At 50.8% G+C, this 19,116-nt stretch overlaps 1 protein-coding gene across 2 annotated transcripts; it reads left to right on the top strand.

The window, feature by feature from the left end:
- Positions 1–5,105: 5,105 nt before the first annotated feature.
- Positions 5,106–8,180, top strand: LOC122042215 (auxin efflux carrier component 3a-like). Of its 2 annotated transcripts, none has more exons than XM_042602218.1 (5): positions 5,106–6,486; positions 6,571–6,906; positions 6,982–7,139; positions 7,238–7,314; positions 7,435–8,180. In XM_042602218.1, exons 1-5 carry the CDS (start codon positions 5,331–5,333, stop codon positions 7,499–7,501), a joined length of 1,794 nt encoding a protein of 597 aa, XP_042458152.1. In that variant the 5' UTR covers positions 5,106–5,330; the 3' UTR covers positions 7,502–8,180. The 2 variants fall into 2 exon arrangements, with proteins under 2 accessions (XP_042458152.1, XP_042458151.1); XM_042602217.1 differs by having other exon boundaries at positions 6,556–6,906.
- The last annotated feature ends 10,936 nt before the right edge of the window (positions 8,181–19,116 follow it).

Raw genomic sequence — 19,116 nt, 5'->3', positions numbered from 1 at the left:
ATAAATTATAAATAGTAGTTCACAACTAAGATGGATTGAGACAAACCATTGGAATGGTTATAGTATAATTTGGTATTAGTTTATCTTGACTATAAAATTACACTAGTACACTATGTGTGTATTGAGAAGGACCATTTGAGGTTGTTCCTTTTATACTGACTGCATAAAAGAACAGAACCTCTGTTATTATAGATGTGCTTACTCTTAATCCCGATATAATAACAAGCACATATATTTAGTATTTATTTCTTTAATTTATCAAAAGGTGAGATTTATTCGTTAAATCAATAGGCCCGATAAGTTTGAAAATAATATTATTTATATGGTGTGTTGTTGATTATAGAAAGAAACTATGTCCTAGTTATCTAGGTTGATGATGTCCCCATGAGGAGCTCATAAGGATTGTCATATAAACCCTGCAGGTAGACTTAGTCCGACATGACAATAAAGTTGAGTGGTACTACTCTTGAAGCTAGATATTAATTAAGTGAGTTATCAATAACTCATTTAATTAATGGTCATTCGATATCTTAAACACAGGGAGATTAATGCACTCATGATAAGAAGGAGCTCAAAATGTAATATGGGATTGGTGCGGTAGTTCAATAATAACTCGTTAGTGGTATGAGTTATTATTGATGAACTTGAGTTGGGTGTTCGGGTCGAACACAGAAGCTCAAGCTTATCGGGAGGCCAAAATCAATTCCTCCTCTCGGTCCCTGCTGTAGCCTTTATAAAATCTCGTATTCACCCGTTTTGATTTTCTTTCCTACCCGAGTGAGGCGTCGGCCACATCCTTGCTTGGTGCCCAAGCAAGGGGTCGGGCAAGCCTTGCTTGGTGCCCAAGATGTGGATCGGCCAAGCCATGCTTGGTGCCTAAGCATGGGGTCGGCCATAATAGAAGAGAAAATGAAGTTTTTATTTAAAACAAAATTTTGTTAAAATTTTTCCTTTTATACCTTTCTACAAAGGATTAAAAGAGATATTTTAATTTTGTTAAAATCTTTCCTTTTATAGCTTTCTACAAAGGATTAAAAGAGAGATTTTAATTTTGTTAAAATCTTTTCTTTTTTGTAGATATCTACAATGATTTAAAAGAAAGATTTTAATTTTATTAAAATCTTTTCTTTTTTGTAACCAACCATTATAGGAATAAAAGAAAGATTTTGTTTAAAACAAAGTTTTGTTATAATCTTTCCTTTTATAACTATTTACAATGATTTAAAAGAGAGATTTTAATCTTTCTTTTTTTTGTAACCATCCACAGTAGCAAATAAAAGGAAAATTTTATTTAAAACTTTCCTTTTTAGCCGCTAGCAAAGATTATAAAAGAGGAGGAGGTGCTCCCTAAACATATAACCTAAGCTCTCTCTCTTTTATTCTCTTGTGTGGTCGACCCTCTTCTATTGTTTTCTTTCTCTTGAGGCCGGCGGCACCTTGCTTCAATCTTTGTGGTCGGCGGTGCTTGGAGGAGAAGAAGAAAAGGTTCGGGTGCTTTGTCTTGGTAGATCGTCGCACACACGACATCCAAGAGGAGGAGAGGAATACAATAGAAGATCAAGAGGTCTTTGTCTACGAAGAAAGGTACAACTAGTTCTTTATTCCGCAGCGAAACTAGTTTAGTTTTTCTTTGTATGGATCATGAAATACCTGTAGGACCGTTAGATTCGATAGAGGGGGGGTGAATATCGATTCGAAAAAAAACAAGAGTTTAAACGCAGCGGAAAAGTAAACGAACACAGTTGTTTTTTACTTCGTTCGGAGCCTGTGACGACTCCTACTCGAAGGCCCGTGGTCCTTGACCACTTTCGTTGGGCAATCACTATCAATTCGAATATTACAGAGTTAAGTACAAGAATTGACAGATAAAGAAAATACCGACAATAGAATTGAAACAAAACCAGCACTGAGTCGGAGAGCTTTTCGTAGCGTCGCAAGAGTACAGAGCAGCAGATCTTGGATTCTTAGTTGATATAAAGCTCCACCCTTGCCCCTTCTTTTATATGAAGCTCAGGGCGCCGGATCCCTTCCAGGGCCCTGGTGAGACGTGGAGTCCAACCAGGTGAGCTCCACGTGGCGGCAATGTGATAAAGTTTGCCTCCGGGCGCCGGATCCCAAGGCGCGGACCTCAGCGCTGGATTCCTTGGGCGCCGGACCTTTTCCTCAGTCTGCCAGACAAGCGTTAGTCCGGAGGCAAATATATATGTAAAGCAGATTGTTAGCACAATTAAAGTTCAACAAAGTAATAGCAAAGAGTATGACTTAGATCGTCTTTCCGAGACCGGAATCTAGTCACGATCTCGACTTAGATATCCGAAATGGATCTAAGCCGGATCGACGCCTAATGTTCCCTTCCGGGAACGCGTCCTCGTGATCACTCCCCTCCGGTGACTTACCTTACTTACCGCCAGACGTCCGGTCAGCCTTCGACCAGTCTGGACTTCTGCCAGCTATCCGGTCAGCCCGTCGACCTAGCTGGACTTCCTGCCTAAGCGTCCGGTCAGCCCGTCGACCTAGCTGGACTTCTTGCCAGACGTCCGATCAGCCCGTCGACCTGGACTTCTTGCCGACTATCCGGTCGGCCGTCGACCTAGACGTTACATCCGGTCAGCCCGTCGACCTGTCTGGACTTTTCCTGCACACTTGATCAAAGTGTCAGACAACAACACAACTAACTTAACCTATTTGTCATTCATCAAAACCTGGGTTAGACCGTTAGTGCTACCCGCACCAACAATACCAACACAAGAAGCTATCGATTTTGTGCTTCAATTGAGTTCTCTGTAGTTAAACCTAGGGTTTATTGTAAGGAGTTTAAATATTCAATTTCTTTGAAAGGTTTTGTCTAGGAAGTGGTGGATGATCTCATAACCAAGAAGGCCGAGTGTCTCGCCAACGACCTGGAAGTCAATCCTTAAAATAGATATTTAATCAACTTCTGTAATATGGTTTAACTTCTAAAGAACACATGAGTTGAACTTGGATTAATAATGTTAAGTTTCGTTTGTAATTCAAGTTTAACTTTTGAAGAACATATGGATTGCTAGGAAAAGTTCTGTACTTGTACAAATTTTTATACAGGAGAAACAGAACGAAATTCCAAGTAGCACTCAACAGCAGTATAGGACACGTGTCCTTCAGTCATCGGGCAACATTTAAGGCACTTAATTAAAAGGTATGGTCGCATGCTTGGCCATAAGTATTGAGGATTTGAATGGTCTTCGAGATAGATGGATGACGTCAGCTGAGACCGCGCTCGCCCAAGGAAGCATAAGGAAAAGACAAAAATTTACAAAGCGTTGTTACTCATCGCCCCAATCGACGCGAAGAATGGGTCACAAGGCTGAACCTGGCAACAACAAAATGAAGCCGAGTGGCGTTGGCTTATGGGTCGATCGGCAATAAAGGACCAAGCACAGTCCGATCGGATGTGGAAATCACCTAAGGCACCACCTGTCCAGTCAGTCGAACTTGCAGCCTCCTTCGACTAGACTTGAGAGAAATGCTTGTGATGCGGTGATAAGGAGAAGCCTCCTTGACACGAGTCAATTGTCACAGTGTAGGTCAAAGTCAAGGTGGTCAACACTATGGCATAAACTAGGCCGACCCGAGCAGGAAGTGGCTATAGCAACCCATCGGACAAACTACTGTCTGATTGACCGTCTGGATGAACCATTGTCCGGTCAGCCCTATCGGTAGGAGAGTGGGTCGAGCGGACCACCTGTCCGGCTCGGGGTATGACATTGGCATTGTACATATTAATAATGAACCAATAAAATAATAAAAAAGAAAAAGACAAATACTTAATAAGGGGAAGGAAAAATAAAAGAAAACACTCCATCTATCATTAAATGCGAAGAAGCCAAGACAAAGATGTCTTCTGCCGATAATTAATATCATTAAACAGAGAAAGATGGAAGGTCATTAAGAAAGATATTTCTGTTACTTTCAATTTCTCTTCCTACTATTGTTTCTAACTTGAGCGTCGGAAGATTAATACTAGGGACCCCTTCCCTAATTTAGTTTGTTTTACAGAAAAGAGCGAGATCTTCATCTAGTCAGCAAAACCGCTACATCTTCAGCTTTCCAACTTCACGCTTTCGAACAGGATCAAAGTATTTTAAAAAAATATTAATTGTGATTTAAAATAATTAAGAGTTCTCTAAATCACGATGCACCTACATCATTTAAAAATTTAAAAATATAATATTTTTTGAATCAAGGAATCGTAAACACTCAATTGTCATAAATGTTATAATCAACTTGTGATAAATTTTCTCAAGATTTTACAAATATAAAAATTTACTGATCTCAATATAAGCTATAGAATTCAAATATGTGTGCATGGATTATGAAAACTGATTGAAATAATTTAAGAAAGAGGAGGAACATTTAGAAACTATGTTACGTGATTTACGTGTTATGAAAATTAGTTACGTGAAATAAGAAATCCTAGAAACTCATTCAGCAAAATGCCGAAGCTTAAATGGTTCCAGAAAATTTACCAACGCTGACAAAGTTTCCCAGTTTTGTACATGATGATTTGTATCTGATTCGGCGTCGGTGGCTGCTGGGAAAGCACGCATAACTGGAAGCAGCTCACATGCAAGGTTTCGCTATCTGCACAGTGTTTTAATAATAATTTGAGGATAGGAAATTGAAGGTATCGTGGATTCAGTCCCTGGATTTAATGAAACAGTGCGGCTCGATTGATCATCCACCTGTGAGTTTATCCAGGAAACAAGGAAGTTGCCCCCACGGGCGGGATCAACCGGTTATGACATGATATTCTTGCAACATGGGTCGGGAGGTCGAAGGTCTACGGCAGCAATTGCGATAACATCAATATCTGTCCGTGCTAAACACCTTCGACCGCCATGTCATCGCCGGGTCCGTATTCACCGTGATTTACTCCCTCTCATACTCGTGGGGCAGGGGTGAGGGGGCCGCTGGGCGGCGGGACCCGCCTTTGCAACACAGGAAACAAGGAAGTTAATTTTTTTTTTAAAAAAAAAAAAGAGTAAAACTAGGTGGCTTCATGCTGCTGCTACTTACTCTGCCCACAAAAATCCAGCAGTTGCTTGCTTGAACATTCAGCCGCTTCCACGTTGAAGACTTCCTGCCCGTTTCTTCAACTCAGCAAAGCTTAAGCCAATCACAGAGCTTGTCGTCTGCTTCCTGCCTTCATTCCCGATCATGCACTATAAATGGTCACACAGCACGCTTCATACTCCATCGCGCTTCCTTTATTTTCGGAGAGTCACTGATCTTTCCTAAATCAGTCGAATTTAGCTTCGGAGGTTGATGATTGATCGCCGGCGGCAGTAAAGATGATATCTTGGCATGACCTGTATACGGTGCTGGCGGCGGTGGTGCCGCTGTACGTGGCGATGATACTGGCCTACGGGTCGGTGCGATGGTGGGGCATCTTCTCGCCGGACCAGTGCTCCGGGATCAACCGCTTCGTCGCCATCTTCGCCGTGCCTCTCCTCTCGTTCCACTTCATCTCCACCAACAACCCTTATGCGATGAACCTCCGGTTCATCGCCGCCGACACCCTGCAGAAGCTGCTGGTCCTGGCGGCCCTCGCCGCCTGGTCCAATTTTCTCCGCCGCCGCCGCCCGCTCCCCGGCGGCGCCGCGCCGCTGGACTGGTCCATCACTATTTTCTCCCTCTCCACGCTTCCTAATACTCTGGTGATGGGCATCCCCCTCCTCATCGCCATGTACGGGCCTTACTCTGGTTCGCTCATGGTCCAGATCGTCGTTCTGCAGTGCATCATTTGGTACACGCTAATGCTGTTCCTCTTCGAGTTCCGCGCCGCCCGACTCCTCATCGCGGATCAGTTCCCCGATACCGCCGCCTCCATCGTCTCCTTCCGGATCGACCCCGACGTCGTCTCGCTCGACGCCGGCGCCACCGAGGCCGTCTCGGAAGTCGGCGGCGACGGCAAGATTCACGTCACCGTCCGCAAGTCGACCTCCTCGAGGCGATCGGCGGCGATGATGACACCCCGCCCATCCAACCTCACCGGCGCCGAGATCTACTCCCTCAGCTCCTCCCGGAACCCTACTCCGAGAGGATCCAGCTTCAACCACGCCGATTTCTTCGCCATGGTCAGCGCCGGCGCCGGCGGAGCGGCGGCCCCCTCGTTCCGTCCCTCGAGCTTCGGCGCCGCCGACTTCCACTCCCTCCAATCATCCCGCGGCCCCACTCCGCGCCCCTCCAACTTCGACGACCACCAACACCACCACCTGCAGCCGGAAATCTCCGTCGTTAGCGCGGCGAAGAAACCGCACCCGCATCCTAACCGAGCGGGGGCGGCGGACGCCAAAGAGCTTCACATGTTCGTGTGGAGCTCGAGCGCGTCGCCGGTGTCGGAGGTGGCCGCCCTCCCCTCCTTCGCCGGCCACGATCCCGACCTCGACCACGGCGCGAAGGAGATCCGGATGCTCGTCCCAACGGAGCTCCGCACCACCGCCAAAGGTTAATTATAATAATTAATTCCCTTAATAACTAATCAATTAACTTAACCCTCTTGCTTATTTAAATAAGCGTGGGGTTTATTAGAGGCCGAGGAATACCGGGCGGAGGAGTTGAACTTCGGCTGCGGCGGCGGGGGAAAGGGCGCAGCGGAGGTAAGCGGCGGGGAAGGGGGCGGTGCGCGAGGGCCGGCTGATGGGACAATACCTAGCCGTCCGATGCCCCCCGCGAGCGTTATGACCCGTCTGATCCTCATCATGGTCTGGCGCAAGCTGATCCGCAACCCTAACACCTACTCCAGCCTCATCGGCCTCATCTGGTCCCTCGTCGCCTTCCGGTGGCACGTGGCGATGCCGAAGATAGTGGAGAACTCCATCTCCATCCTCTCGGACGCCGGCCTGGGGATGGCCATGTTCAGCCTAGGCAAGTCCGATTCGATCTCCCCCCACCCCATTAACGCTCCGAAACTAATCCGGGGCACGAAACGCACGCGTGCAGGGCTGTTCATGGCGCTGCAGCCGAGGATCATAGCGTGCGGCAACACGGCGGCCTCGTTCGCGATGGCGGTCCGGTTCCTGGCCGGACCGGCGGTGATGGCCGCCGCCTCGATCGCCGTCGGCCTGCGCGGGACCCTCCTCCACGTGGCGATCGTCCAGGTACATTGCACTGGTGCGTGGTTGCGCGATGTCGACCCGAGAGGCTCCTGCTCACATGCCATGTTTTTGTTTGTTTCTTTGTTTCTTTGTCTTGTCAGGCGTCTCTTCCGCAGGGCATCGTGCCCTTCGTCTTCGCCAAGGAGTACAACGTCCACCCTGCCATCTTAAGCACAGCGTAAGCAGCTCCATTATTCATTCATTCATTCATTCATTCATCATCGATCGTGCATTTAAAATTAAAATTAAAATTTTAAATGATCAATTACCTTTCGTTCGTTCATTATTCAATGTGCAGAGTAATATTTGGGATGCTAATTGCCCTTCCCATCACTCTGGTCTACTACATCCTCCTCGGCTTGTGAGGCTCGCTGACGACAGTTTCCTCTGCTCAAGAAGAAATCACGCCGCGACTCTCGTGAGAGAGAAACTGTTGTTTTGGCATCGGATCTTTTTGATTTCCATGTTAAATCTTGTCCTTTTTTTTGTTTTGTTTTCTTCTGAGAAAAAGGAGACGATGCTTGTTCTGCCAAAGCATCCATCCTTTTACCTGGAATATATACCCTGTTTCCGATTTCCAGTAGGCATCCGTGCTTAAAGTTAGCTTCTTGGTTCGGCATGGCCTGCGGGACCGCAGCGATAGAGCCATTGGCTGGATGGCGGTGTGGTCGATCAAGTGTGTCCCAATTATGGGCGGCGGGCAGTCGGCACATGGAGGGGTCACATTGATGGGTGGTGGTCCGCTGAAGCGTGAATCCTGTGACTCGTGTCTCGTGCAGGTCCGGCTCAGGCTCGACCTCGAGCTGGGCATGCGGATAGTCGCGGCAGGCTAGACACAAGTCGGCATACAAGTGCGTTATCTTTTTATTCATTGATGTACAAGTCCGAAATCTTCTTCAAAGTCGCATGCTGCTTTGAATACTTCCTGAACAAATGAAATATAGTCATGAGAGCTAGTACCAAGGTTGGCAATCTTACAGTTGTACTCATCTTGGTAAAGTCCCGTTGCAATTGCAAATAAAAGCAGCAAGCCTATTTTCCTCAGCTTCTATGTGAGAAATGACCGAGCCACCAAGTGAACATCCAAATGAAAACAACACTAGTGAAGGCATGTGATCAAACAATGCAGTTAAACACTTCCCAGAAAGTGATTTCAACATAAACAACTAGTGTTGAACATCTTAACCTTCAAAAGCATAAATGAGGAGATAGAACAATAAAAACGAATGTCCACAAAAGAAGCATGGAGAGCATCATACCTGTCATTAACTTCAAGGAAAAGCCGCAGTTGAAGCAAGCTATCAATAGCCACTTTGTGCTTGAATTGATTTTTTAGTCCATTTTTTTAATAATATTTTTTATAATTTAATTGGATTTTATTTTTTTTTTAATATCGATAAAAAAAACAATTTAAAGTAACATCTACCAATCCAATTATTAATGAAAATCGAATTGATCCTGTCCAAGCGCTGAGTCGATGGACGCTGGGGACGTGGTGCTCTCCGCTGTCTTCGACTGGTGATGTGGACCTCCGGCGGACCTGCAAAGAAGCCGAGCCGGGAGGAGTTTCCCGACAACGACCCTCCGACGCTCAAGTCAGACAGCGAAGAAGAAGAACAAGGCAACGTTACTGTGGCTACAGTGATCAGAATTGCATACCTCCGTCGAAATCTGGGGGTCCTTATATAGGACCCCGGGGAGGCGTGGGCACGCTTCCCCAAACAGACCTCAGTAGGTTGTGTCAGAAAAGCATGTCTGACGTCATTCCGGAATTGCCGAGCATATCCCGGATGTGACGGTGGAAGCTTCCACCGTACGATACTCTGTCCGCTCCGGCCGCCGACCATGCTGTTTGTCGGCGACAGGTGTCTCGAGGACAAAGTTATCAGTTGTCCTTTTTGTTTCCTAGCGCTATTACCTGTTTCCGGGCCGAGCGAACCAACCGCTCGGTGCTCATGGCCTCCGAGAAGCCCTGCTCATGTGCTCGGATGGAATCGCAGCTTATTATCCTGCGGCTCGGCTGAGCGGCCTGTCCGCCCGGTCCATAGACCCTTTTACCTTAAGCATCGAAAACTCGACCCTTGGTCGGGCTGTCTTTCGTCCGGTCCGGGAGACCCTTGGCCAGATGTCCGGTCGGTCGAATGCTCGGTCGGCCCGCCACTCCGCTCGGCACTACCTCTGGCCGCTCGGCACGACCTTGGGATTGACCCTCTTGACCATTGACCTCCACGTGTCGTTGACCTCTCGCCAACGAGTGATCTCCCGTCCTTACCACTTGATCACATGCCTCCCCCTCAAGTCTAGTCGAAGAAGGCGCTAAGTCCGACTGACTGGACTATGAGTTTGGCCAAGCGACAGCCGACCCGCCACTCCCGAAAGTGTACCTCCGCTCGGCCCCTATGGGGTCGAATAGAGCCGGTCGGCTAATTGCCGAGGGCTGCCCCACTGGCCTGTGATGATGTCCTCGGGATCTTCTCGGAATGCGTGTAAATCTCCGCCATTATAGTTGAGCACGCGGGTTCTGCCTCATGATGGGTCTCATTAAATGTCTTCCTGTGACCGAGTTCCACGTGGCACTGTCGACGTCATCGTACGGCCGTCGCCTTACGCCCGATACGACGTCCGTCGGTTTGAAATGGACGGTTGGATGCGGGCCTCAGGTTATGTGACCTGCATCCAACGGCTTGGGCGGATCGAGTCCACCCTTATAAGGCTTTCGCCGCCTTCCACCGCCGCATCTTTGCCTTCGCGTGCTCAGAAGCCTCTCCTTGCGCTCCTCGCTCCGGTGATCTTGTTCCCCGGCATTCTGGCGACCCCTCGCCCTCTTCCTTCGATTATCTTTTTCTGTAAGGTTCTTCTGCCTTTCTCTCGTTGGTTCCCGTGTTTTCGTTCTTGGCCGCGTTCTTGTCTTTCGGGTACTGTCTCGCTCATCTTCTCACTCGCGTCTTTGCTTTTCCTTTCGACTTCTGCCTCCTCCGTTGTTCCGGCGATGGCAAGCTTTTCTCAGCCCGAGGACCCCGCTCTTGGCCCATGGTATACCACCATGGAGTCGCGGTTCGATCGGCGCAATGCCGAGAGCCTACTAAACGCTTTTGATATCCCTTCAGATTTCGAACTGATTTTACCTTCACCTTCCGCTCGGCCGCACAAACCTCCGCGCGGCGCCTTTTGTCTTTTCCGCGACCAATTCGTAGTCGGTCTGCGGTTTCCCCTCCACCCCTTCATCGTTGAAGTTTGCAACTTCTTTGGCATTCCGCTCGCCCAATTGGTTCCCAACACTTTTCACCTTCTGTGCGGAGTTGTGGTCTTATTTAAGATACACAACATTCCCCTCCGCCGGAAGTTTTCTATTATTTTTATTATCCCAAGCAGTCTGAGTCGGACACTTATCTGTTTCAGGCTCGGCCTGGTTTGATCTTTTTTGATAAACTGCCCTCTTCCAACAAACATTGGAAAGAGAACTACTTTTTTCTTCGTATCCCCGATCGGCTTCCTTTCCGAACCAAATGGCAGGTCGGACCACCCACCTCCCCCGAGCTGAAGAAGTTTAAGACCCGACCGGACTATCTTCAAGCAGCGAATCTACTAGCCGGTCTGAACCTCGACATCAACAAGCTCCTACCTGAAGGAGTGATGTATATATTCGGTTTGAGTCCGAGCCGGATTCCACTCCTGAGCAGCTTTGGTAAGAACTTCACTTGTACATTTGCCTTGAGTTCTAATTGATTTCCTTCTCCTTTCCTTGCAGCGAACATCGTAATGGAGTCTGTGCTGTTGGGGATTTTGAAGAAAAACGCAGTCGCGCTCGAGGCGGCAGCGGCCAAGGAAATGGAGTAGTTGGGCATTGCTTCGGTCGGCTCTCACGAGGGTGAGAGCGAGACAAATGCAGGGGAGTCGGCCGCTCAGGCTTCACCTGTGGATGCGGCTGGCGGTGCAACTTCTAGCAAAGAACCGACCGTTCGGGAGGAAGACTCCGATCCGGAGGACGAGCTCCCGCTCGACAGGAAAAGACGTCGTGTTGAGGTGCCTCTCCGTTCGGCCACCTCCGCAGTGCAAGCGTCCGAGCGGACGGGCACCGCCTCTCAACGCGGCAAAGCACCATCGGTCGAGGCGCTCTCCTCCGACCGGACCCCCTCCCAACTAGACCCGCCTGTGAACCCCCTCGAAGCGGTGCCGGTCAGCTCTCTTCCTCCTGTACCCCCGCCGAGTTCGCCGCTCGTGCATTCTATCCACCATGTCCAGCCCGGCCTCCGATCCCTCAGCGTCCGCTCACACGACTCCGGGTCGGCGCCGCACTATTAGGGCCACCTTGCACCTCCCCACTGAGGCGTTTATGGCCGAGTCCGATCAGCCGACGGCTCCTGAACATATATGATCACTATCAAGGGCCCCCTTGCTGAGATGTGGGCGGACGCCCGGGCCCGTGTGGCCATGATACCGCTCGACAAACTGGCTGATAGTCACATGCAGCAGTCCACGGGGTAAGCTTCATTTCTGCTCTTTTATGTAGCCTTCCCGGTCGGCCTTTTAACATTCCTGTGTATATCAGAGATGGGTGGAAAACATTGCTGTCGCCAACCGCTTGGCAATGGTGGAGGAGGAGCTGAAGAGACTGAGGAGTTCGGGCGGCCCGTCTTCTTCTCGAGGCCCTTCTTATGCCGAGCTGCAGAAGGAGCTCACAAAAACCAAGGACCTGTTAGAGGCCGAGCGGAAGAAGACGGCCGACCAGGCCTACATGCTAAACCAGCTCGACAAACAGGTCAAAACTTATGACCGCAAGATAGAACTTGCAACCACTCGGAAGAATACCGCCATCTCCGATTTGGAAGCGAAGGACGTGGAGGCCCGCGCCCTGGAACAGCGGGTAAACGAGTTGGCGGATCTGCTGGACCATGAGAAGAAGGGTCGTTCGGTCGAGGTGACCAAACTCAAGGACGATTTGAAGGCTCTGCAGGAGGCACTTGATGATTCCCGTGCCGCCTTCAAGGAGTACCAAGAGGCGGAGCCCAGCGCGTTGCCACCTTGAGGCAAACATACATCCGCTCGGCGGAATTTGTGGAGAAGGTTTGCGACCGGATGGTCATCGCCTTCGAGTTGGCCATCACCGCCACGGCGGACTATCAGAAGTCCAAGAGTCAGCTCCCCGAATCCGTGGTCATCCCTGCTACGGAGCATGTGGCGCTTCTCACCGTCATCCCAAAGCATGTTTTCAACTACCTTGAATGAAGTATTTTCTATAATCCTCCCGATCGGCTAAACCTTAATTTTAATCAACTGCATCTGTAACTTTTTCCCCCGATCGGCGAACTTTTAAATGTAACTTTAGAATGACAACTTTTGCTTTGTCAACCTTTTGTTTGAGTGCTCCTTGCAACTGTGTCGACCGGTCGCTCGACCTTTTTTCCGCTGTATTTTCTTAACTTCCCCAATCGGTCGAACGACCTTCCGTCCTGCCTGGATTTTTTGTTTTTCGTTGAAGTGTTTTTTTCTTGACTGCGCCGCTCGGTCAAATGACTTTCCAATCCATATGGAATTCCTGCTAGCGTTTCGGTGAGGTGCCTCTGCGCGATGCTGTCCCGTCCGGGAGGTTTATAGTCGCCGGTCCGACTTTAGAGTTTAACGTCACCGCTCGACGGTCTTCAAGCCGGGGGGTTTATAGTCACCGGTCCGACTATAGAGTTTAACGTCGCCGCTCGACGGTCTTTCGACCGGGGGGTTTATAGTCGCCGATTCGACTCTAGAGTTTAACGTCGCCGCTCGACGGTCTTCAAGCAGGGGGGTTTATAGTCGCCGGTCCGACTCTAGAGTTTAACGTCGCCGCTCGACGGTTTTCAAGCCGAGGGGTTTATAGTCGCCGGTCCGACTCTAGAGTTTAACGTCGCTGCTCGACGGTCTTCAAGCCAGGGGGTTTATAGTCGCCGGTCCGACTATAGAGTTTAACATCGCCGCTCGACGGTCTTCCGACCGGGGGGTTTATAGTCATCGGTCCGACTCTAGAGTTTAACGTCGTTGCTCGACGATGTTCAAGCCGGGGGGTTTATAGTCGCCGGTCCGACTCTAGAGTTTAACGTCGTCGCTTGATGGTCTTCAAGCCGGGGGATTTATAGTCGTCGGTCCGACTCTAGAGTTTAACGTCGCCACTCGACGGACTTCAAGCCAGGGGGTTTATAGTCGTCGGTCCAACTCTAGAGTTTAACGTCGCCGCTCGACGGTCTTCCGACCGGGGGGTTTATAGTCACCGGTTCGACTCTAGAGTTTAACGTCACCGCTCGACGGTCTTCAAACCGGGGGTTTTATAGTCGCCGGTCCGACTCTAGAGTTTAACGTCGCCGCTCAACGGTCTTCAAGCCGGGGGGGTTTATAGTCGCCGGTCCGACTCTAGAGTTTAACGTCGCCGCTCGACGGTCTTCATGTAGGTTGTCGTTTGGCGAATAACGCTCAGACTCTTCACAATTTTTCTTATTTCAATCCTGAAGCCAAAGGATACAGACGAACGGAACATACATGAAATGAATTACACTGGTACACCTTTTATCCAGCACGGTACGGCTGGAGGTGGTTTGCGCTCCATTGTCGATTTAGCCGTCGTCCGTCCTCATCTTCCAGGTAGGATGCACCCGATCGGAGCTTCTCGACGACTCTGAAGGGGCCCACCCAAGGACCTTCCATCTTGCTCACATCGCCGACCGGCTTCACCTTCTTCCACATAAGATCGCCGACCTGGAAGGCTCTGGGAATTACACGCCTGTTGTAATTCTGCTTCATTCTCTGCCTGTACGCCATCAGCCGGACGGCTGCTTTAGCTCTTGCTTCGTCAACTAGGTCCAACTCCAGCTGCCTCCGCTCGGCGTTGTCCCCATCATAGCTTTGGATCCGATCGGACTCTCCTCCAACCTTGACTGGGACGACCGCCTCGTCTCCGTACACCAAGTGGAACGGTGTTACCCCCGTTCCCTCCTTTGGGGTTGTGCGAATGACCCATAGTACGCCCGGCAACTCGTCCACCCAGCTTCCTCCCACGTGGTCGAGCCGAACCCGAAGTATCCGCAGGATCTCCCGATTGGCCACTTCGGCTTGACCATTGCTTTGAGGGTACGCTACGGAGGTGAAGTGTTGTTCGATGCCATACCCCTTGCACCATTCTCCGAGCTGCTGATCGATGAACTGCCGGCCATTATCCGAAATGAGCCGACGAGGGATGCCGAACCGACAAATTATATGCTGCCAGATGAACTTCTTAACCATCTGCGCGATTATCTTGGCTAGTGGGTCGGCTTCGACCCATTTGGAGAAGTAGTCGACTGCCACCAGTAGAAACCTCCGCTGACCGGTCGCCATGGGGAAAGGTCCTACGATATACATGCCCCATTGGTCAATCGGGCAGGATACTGTGGACGCCTTCATTTCCTTCGTAGGCCTATGGGAGAAGTTGTGGTACCTCTGACAAGAAAGGCAAATAGCGATGGTCCGAGCGGCGTCTTCCTGTAGTGTTGGCCAGAAGTATCCGGCCAGCAGGATCTTCCTAGCCAAAGACCGGCCGCCCGGATGACCTCCGCAAGATCTTTGGTGTACCTCTTAAAGAATGTACTCTACGTCCTCCGAGCTGACGCACTTTAGCAACGGCCGGGAGAACGCCTTCTTGTAAAGTTGATCCCCGATGAGCGTGAACCGGCCGGCTCTCCTCCTCAACAGCTGGGCTTCCTCCCGATCGGACGACGTGGCCTCCGATCGCAAAAATTCTATTATGGATGTCCTCCAATCGCTCGGGAATGTGAGGTCTTCCATCCGGTCGATGTGTGCCACCAGGGACACTTGCTCGATTGGTTGCTGGATGACGACCGGCGAAATCGAACTGGCGAGCTTGGCTAGCTCGTCCGCAGACTGGTTCTCAGCTCGGGGGATCTTCTGTATGACAACTTCGACGAAGTTGGTCTTCAGCTTTTCAAAGGCCTCCTTGTAGAGCCTGAACCTCGCGTTGTTTATCTCGAATGACCCTGAGAGTTGCTGAGCAGCCAACTGGGAGTCTGAAAATAGCGTCACCCGGCTGGCTCCCACATGTCGCATGGCCTGCAGGCCGGCTATGAGGGCCTCATACTCCGCTTCATTATTGGTTGCTCGGTAGTCCAGCCGGACGGACAGGTGCATCTGCTCTTCTTGAGAGGAAAGTAACAGGATATCAATTCCGCTTCCGAGCCGAGTGGACGATCCGTCCACAAATACTTTCCACATAGCTTCGGGCTCAGGATTTTGCAACTCGGTCACAAAATCTGCCAAGGACTGCGCTTTAATCACCGAGCGGGGTTGATACTGAATGTCGAATTCACTTAGCTCTGTTGTCCACTTGATGAGCCGCCCGGACGCTTCTGGATTCAGGAGCACCCTTCCTAGTGGGCTGTTCGTCATCACGATGATTGTATGCGGCAAGAAATAAGGGCGCAATCTCCGCGCTGTGAGGATCAAGGCAAAAGCCAATTTCTCGAGACTAGTGTAGCGAGATTCAGCATCCTTTAGAATGTGGCTTAAGAAGTACACGGGCTGCTCTTCGCTGTTCGGCCTCACTAATGTCGAGCCGACAGCATGCTCGGTCGAAGACAAGTAAATACGGAGCGGCTCTCCTACAGCCGGTTTGGCCAACACGGGCAAAGAATTGAGATAAGTCTTCAGCTCCTCGAACGCCCGACCGCATTCCTCGTCCCATTGAAACTTGGCAGCTTTGCGCAGAATCTTGAAGAAAGGGAGGCTTCGGTCGGCCGTTCGGGAGATGAATCGTGATACCGTCGTTATCCGACCGGTGAGGCGCTGTACTTCTCGAAGATTTCTGAGAGGCGGCATATCTTGCAATGCTTTCACCTTGTTGAGATTCGCCTCTATGCCCCGCTCAGTCACAATATAGCCCAAGAAACGCCCGTCTTTTGCTCTGAACAAGCACTTCTGGGGGTTCAGCTTGACCCCGTATCTCCTCAGTGTTGGGAAAGTTTCTTCCAAATCCGTATAAAGGTCCGCTCCGTATAAAGGTCCGCCGCTCGGAAGGATTTGATAAGTATATCATCTACGTATACTTCCAAGTTGCGCCCGATTTGCTCCCGGAATACCTTGTCCATCAGCCGCTGGTAGGTAGCTCCTGCGTTCTTCAGCCCGAACGGCATTACGTTGTAATAGTAAATGTCGTCTGCAGTGACGAAACTGACCTTTTCTTGGTCTCCTCGGGCGAGCGACACTTGATGGTAGCCCTGATAAGCATCCAATATGCATATCAGCTCGCACCAGGTTGTGGAGTCTACTAGTTGATCGATCCGGGGCAGAGGGTAGAAATCCTTCGGGCATGCCTTGTTCAGATCCCGGAAGTCAATGCAAACTCTCCATTTGTTGCCTGGTTTGGAGACCAGCACCACGTTTGCGAGCCAGCTCGGGAACTGTACCTCCCTTATGTGGCCGACCTCCAAGAGCTTCTCCACCTCCGCTCGGATGATGATATTCTGTTCAGCACTGAAGTCCCTCTTCCTTTGCTTTACCGACCGAGCATCCGGTCGGACGTGAAGCTCGTGCTGCGCTATGCTCGACGAGACTCATGGCAACTCGTGGGTCAACCAAGCGAAAACGTCGCAATTTTTCTGGAGGCATCTGACCAGCTTCTCTTTCTGGCTTGCTTCCAGGTCAGATGCTATGAAAGTCGTGGCCTCCGGTCGGGCAGGGTGGATCTGTACCTCCTCCTTTTCTTCATAAACTAGAGAAGGTGGCTTTTCGGTTATAGCATTTACCTCGACTCGTGGCACTTTCCGAGCGGATTTAGTCTCGGCTCGGACCATCTCTATATAGCATCGCCGAGCGACAAGCTGATCTCCTCGGACCTCTCCAACTTGGTCTTCCACCGGGAATTTGATCTTCTGGCAGAAGGTGGAGACGACCGCTCAGAACTCGTTGAGAGCCGGTCGCCCCAGGATAACATTGTACACGAAGGGAGCGTCGACCACGATGAAGTTGGCAGTCTGCGTTCTTCCGAGTGGCTCCTCCCCCAGCGAGATAGCCAGCCGGACCTGTCTGACTGACAAAACTTCGTTACCGGTGAACCCGTAGAGGGGGGTTGTCATCGACAGCAACTCGGCTCGGTCGATTTGTAATTGGTCGAAGGGCTTCCGGAAGATTATGTTGACCGAGCTGCCTGTATCAATAAAGATACGATGAATAGTGTAGTTAGCTATTACCGCTTGGATGATGAGGGTGTCATCATGCGGGACTTCGACTCCCTCGAGGTCTCTAGGCCCAAAGCTGATCTTGGGCCCGTTCGCCCGCTCCTGACTGCAGCCAACTGCATGGATCATGAGTTGTCTTGCATGCGCCTTTCGTGCCCTATTGGAGTCGCCTCCGGTCAGCCCTCCAGCGATGATGTTGATTTCACCCCTTGAAGCATTGCCTCTATTCTCCTCCTCCCGAGCGTATTGTCGGGGTCTTTCATGCGATGCCCGAGGCTGGTCGTGTTGCCGCTCGGGAGATCTTCTTTCTGTACGCCGGGCGGGACCTTGGTGTTGATGTCGTCCGTTCGGCGAAGGTGATCAACGGCGATAGCTCCTCGGCGTAGGATGAGCGATTGGGGGGAGGCTCTGACAGTCGCGGGTGTTGTGAGTTGCTGACTGATAGAGCGAGCAAAACATGGGAGTCCATACCTTCCCCTTGGGCTTGGGCCGATCGACTGCCACCTGTTGAACGGCGTGCGGCCTTGTGTGCTGATGAGGACGGGCTGCTTCTGCCCATGGTCCTCTCGGTGGTTGGTGAGTAGTGGGTGGCTTCCGCTCGGCTGGGGATGGTGGCTCGGAGGGTACTTCTTTTTTCCTTGCTATCTGAGCTTCCTCCACATTGATATACTCGTTGGCTTTGTTCAGCATGTGGTCGTAGCTGCGAGGCGACTTTCAGATAAGCGATCAGAAGAACTCACCGTCCATAAGCCCCTGTGTGAACGCGTTCATCATAGTTTCCGAGGTGACCGTCGGGATGTCCATGGCCACCTGGTTGAAGCGTTGGATGTAAGCTCGGAGCGACTCCCTCAATCCTTGCTTGTTAGCGAATAGACTGACGCTGGTTTTCTGATAGCGTCTGCTGCTTGCGAAGTGGTGAAGAAAGGTCGTGCGGAATTCTTTGAAGATTGTTATTGATCCGTCTGGTAGCCTCCGGAACCACCGTTGCGCCGACCCAGAAAGGGTGGTGAGGAATACTCGGCACTTTACCCCATCTGTATATTGATGTAAAGTGACGGTGTTTTCGAACTTACCCAGATGGTTGTCCGGGTCAGTGGTCACATTGTATTCCCCGATCGCCGGGGGCGCATAATGCCTTGGTAGTGGGTCGCGTAGGATGGCTTCGGAGAACTACCGATTGATCCTCTCAGGGGACGAATCTGTCCGGTACACCTTACCCTTCCTTGCGTCACGGATGGGCGCCTCGTCAGATGAAGAGCCCCGGTCGAGATTGGCTTGCGCGATTTCTGACGGAGTTTGGAATAAAGCTCGATGGAACGGTATCGGGGCGAGCGGAGCTTCCACCTGAGTGCTGGTCGGACCTTTGTTCTGCCCCCATATTGAGAGCTACTCCGGCCGGTCGTCTAGTGCCGCCCGACCGCCTGATGTCGACGTTGCCTGTTGCGCTATCCGATCGGCTTGAGCCTTTTGCTGTTGCTCGACTATCTTGGCCACCCGCGCTTGGATGAACGCGTCTAGTTCTTCGAGAGAGAGTGTCACCGTGAGTTGGCGTCCAGCTTCTTCCATCGTCTTTGCTCGAATTCAGGTGTGTTCCCACAGACGGCGCCAATTTGATCCTGTCCGAGCGCTAAGTCGATGGACGCTGGGGACGTGGTGCTCTCCGCTGTCTTCGACTGGTGATGTGGACCTCCGGCGGACCTGTAAAGAAGCCGAGCCGAAAGGGGTTTCCCGACAACGACCCTCCGACGCTCAAGTCAGGCAGCGAAGAAGAAGAACAAGGCAACGTTACT

This window comes from Zingiber officinale, chromosome 2A (assembly GCF_018446385.1).
Source record: "Zingiber officinale cultivar Zhangliang chromosome 2A, Zo_v1.1, whole genome shotgun sequence".
In the NCBI taxonomy this organism is placed as follows: domain Eukaryota; kingdom Viridiplantae; phylum Streptophyta; class Magnoliopsida; order Zingiberales; family Zingiberaceae; genus Zingiber; species Zingiber officinale.
The sequence above is the reverse complement of the archived record's forward strand: the minus strand, read 5'-3'. Positions and strand labels throughout refer to the sequence as shown.